Raw genomic sequence first — 2,019 nt, 5'->3', positions numbered from 1 at the left:
TAGAGATAGAATCACTATCTCCTTTATTACATAGGTATCTTTAGAGTAGAAATGGTCTAGGGTGTCAGGGGTCAGAGGTTGGTTTGGAACAGGCCAAGGGTTCCAGATTAGAGGTGATGGCAGTCCTGATGGCAGAAAGCAGAAAGACTAGAGACCGATATTTTTGGGGGAATATTTATAAACTGTATCCTTCCTGATAGCAGATAGACAGATACTGATGGAAATATAGAGAGACTGTACACCTAATTTCTGTTACTTCCTCAATCGGCTGATCAAACTAACGGAAAGAGAGAGAGAGAGAGAGAGAGCTAGAGAGAGAGAGAGAGAGATAGAGAGAGAGCTAGAGAGAGAGAGCTAGAGAGAGAGAGAGAGAGAGCTAGAGAGAGAGAGAGAGAGAGAGAGAGAGAGAGAGCGAGAGAGAGACAGAGAGAGACAGAGAGAGAGACAGAGAGAGAGGCAGAGAGAAAGAGAGAGAGAGAGAGAGAGACAGAGAGAGAGAGAGCTAGAGAGAGAGAGAGAGAGCTAGAGAGAGAGAGAGAGAGCGAGAGAGAGAGAGAGAGAGCTCTGCGTGTCTGTGTGCTTGCTGTGTTGCCTCGCTCCAGGTGTTTGACCGTGATAACACGGGTCGGTCTGTGCTGCAGTCTTTTGTAAAGTCCCAAACCCCTTCAGTCTAGATCTGCATCCAGGCCCAGTCTACTGTTTATCCATAGTTCTGCATCCAGGCCCAGTCTGCTGTTTATCCATAGTTCTGCATCCAGGCCCAGTCTGCTGTTCAGAGTTCTAGTACTCCAGAGCCACTTCATAGCAGAACTTGTACTGATCCTGTAGAACAGAAACAAACAAGGGGCTGGTAATTCTCCACCATTGATCTGATCTAGGCTACATAAACCCCTAATCTGATCTAGGCTACATACACCCTAATCTGATCTGGGCTACATGAAGACTAATCTGATCTAGGCTACATGAAGACTAATCTGATCTAAGCTACATAAACATGAATCTGATCTGGGCTACATGAAGACTAATCTGATCTAAGATACATGAAGACTAATCTGATCTAAGCTACATAAACATGAATCTGATCTAGGCTACATGAAGACTAATCTGATCTGGGCTACATGAAGACTAATCTGATCTAAGCTACATAAACACTAATCTGATCTGGGCTACATGAAGACTAATCTGATCTAGGCTACATGAAGACTAATCTGATCTAAGCTACATAAACACTAATCTGATCTAGGCTACATGAAGACTAATCTGATCTAGGCTACATAAACATGAATCTGATCTGGGCTACATGAAGACTAATCTGATCTAGGCTACATAAACATTGACACACTACATTGAACATTGAATATTGTGCTGTCTTGTCATGACTTGACACTGACCCTATGAGTTGACAAGACAACACACTCTGGGACCAGGCTAGGAGAGAGGACTTAGTACCCTACCAGTACAGAATGTGTTTCCTACCAGTAGGTCATCTGCAGTGTTAATGATTACAGGATGTGTTTCCTACCAGTAGGTCATCTGTAGTGTTAATGATTACAGGATGTGTTTCCTACCAGTAGGTCATCTGTAGTGTTAATGATTACAGGATGTGTTTCCTACCAGTAGGTCATCTGTAGTGTTAATGATTACAGGATGTGTTTCCTACCAGTAGGTCGACCATGTTGGGTTAATGATTACAGGATGTGTTTCCTACCAGTAGGTCATCTGTAGTGTTAATGATTACAGGATGTGTTTCCTACCAGTAGGTCATCTGCAGTGTTAATGATTACAGGATGTGTTTCCTACCAGTAGGTCATCTGCAGTGTTAATGATTACAGAATGTGTTTCCTACCAGTAGGTCATCTGCAGTGTTAATGATTACAGGATGTGTTTCCTACCAGTAGGTCATCTGCAGTGTTAATGATTACAGGATGTGTTTCCTACCAGTAGGTCATCTGTAGTGTTAATGATTACAGGATGTGTTTCCTACCAGTAGGTCATCTGTAGTGTTAATGATTACAGTAT

The 2,019-nt window shown here is 42.7% G+C and overlaps 1 protein-coding gene across 1 annotated transcript in view; it reads right to left on the bottom strand.

Annotated features, from left to right (window-relative positions):
• Window positions 1-472: 472 nt before the first annotated feature.
• Window positions 473-2,019, bottom strand: part of LOC118944840 (receptor-type tyrosine-protein phosphatase mu-like) — a 543,829-nt gene continuing 542,282 nt past the window's right edge. Inside the window, exon 36 of the mRNA XM_036966400.1 lies at window positions 473-822. Within this exon, the coding sequence (XP_036822295.1) occupies window positions 781-822 (42 nt within the window). The 3' untranslated portion in view covers window positions 473-780. The remainder of the gene's footprint in view (window positions 823-2,019) is intronic.

This window comes from Oncorhynchus mykiss, chromosome 28 (genome assembly GCF_013265735.2).
Source record: "Oncorhynchus mykiss isolate Arlee chromosome 28, USDA_OmykA_1.1, whole genome shotgun sequence".
Lineage (NCBI taxonomy): Eukaryota > Metazoa > Chordata > Actinopteri > Salmoniformes > Salmonidae > Oncorhynchus > Oncorhynchus mykiss.
This window is presented reverse-complemented; position numbering and strand designations above follow the sequence as displayed.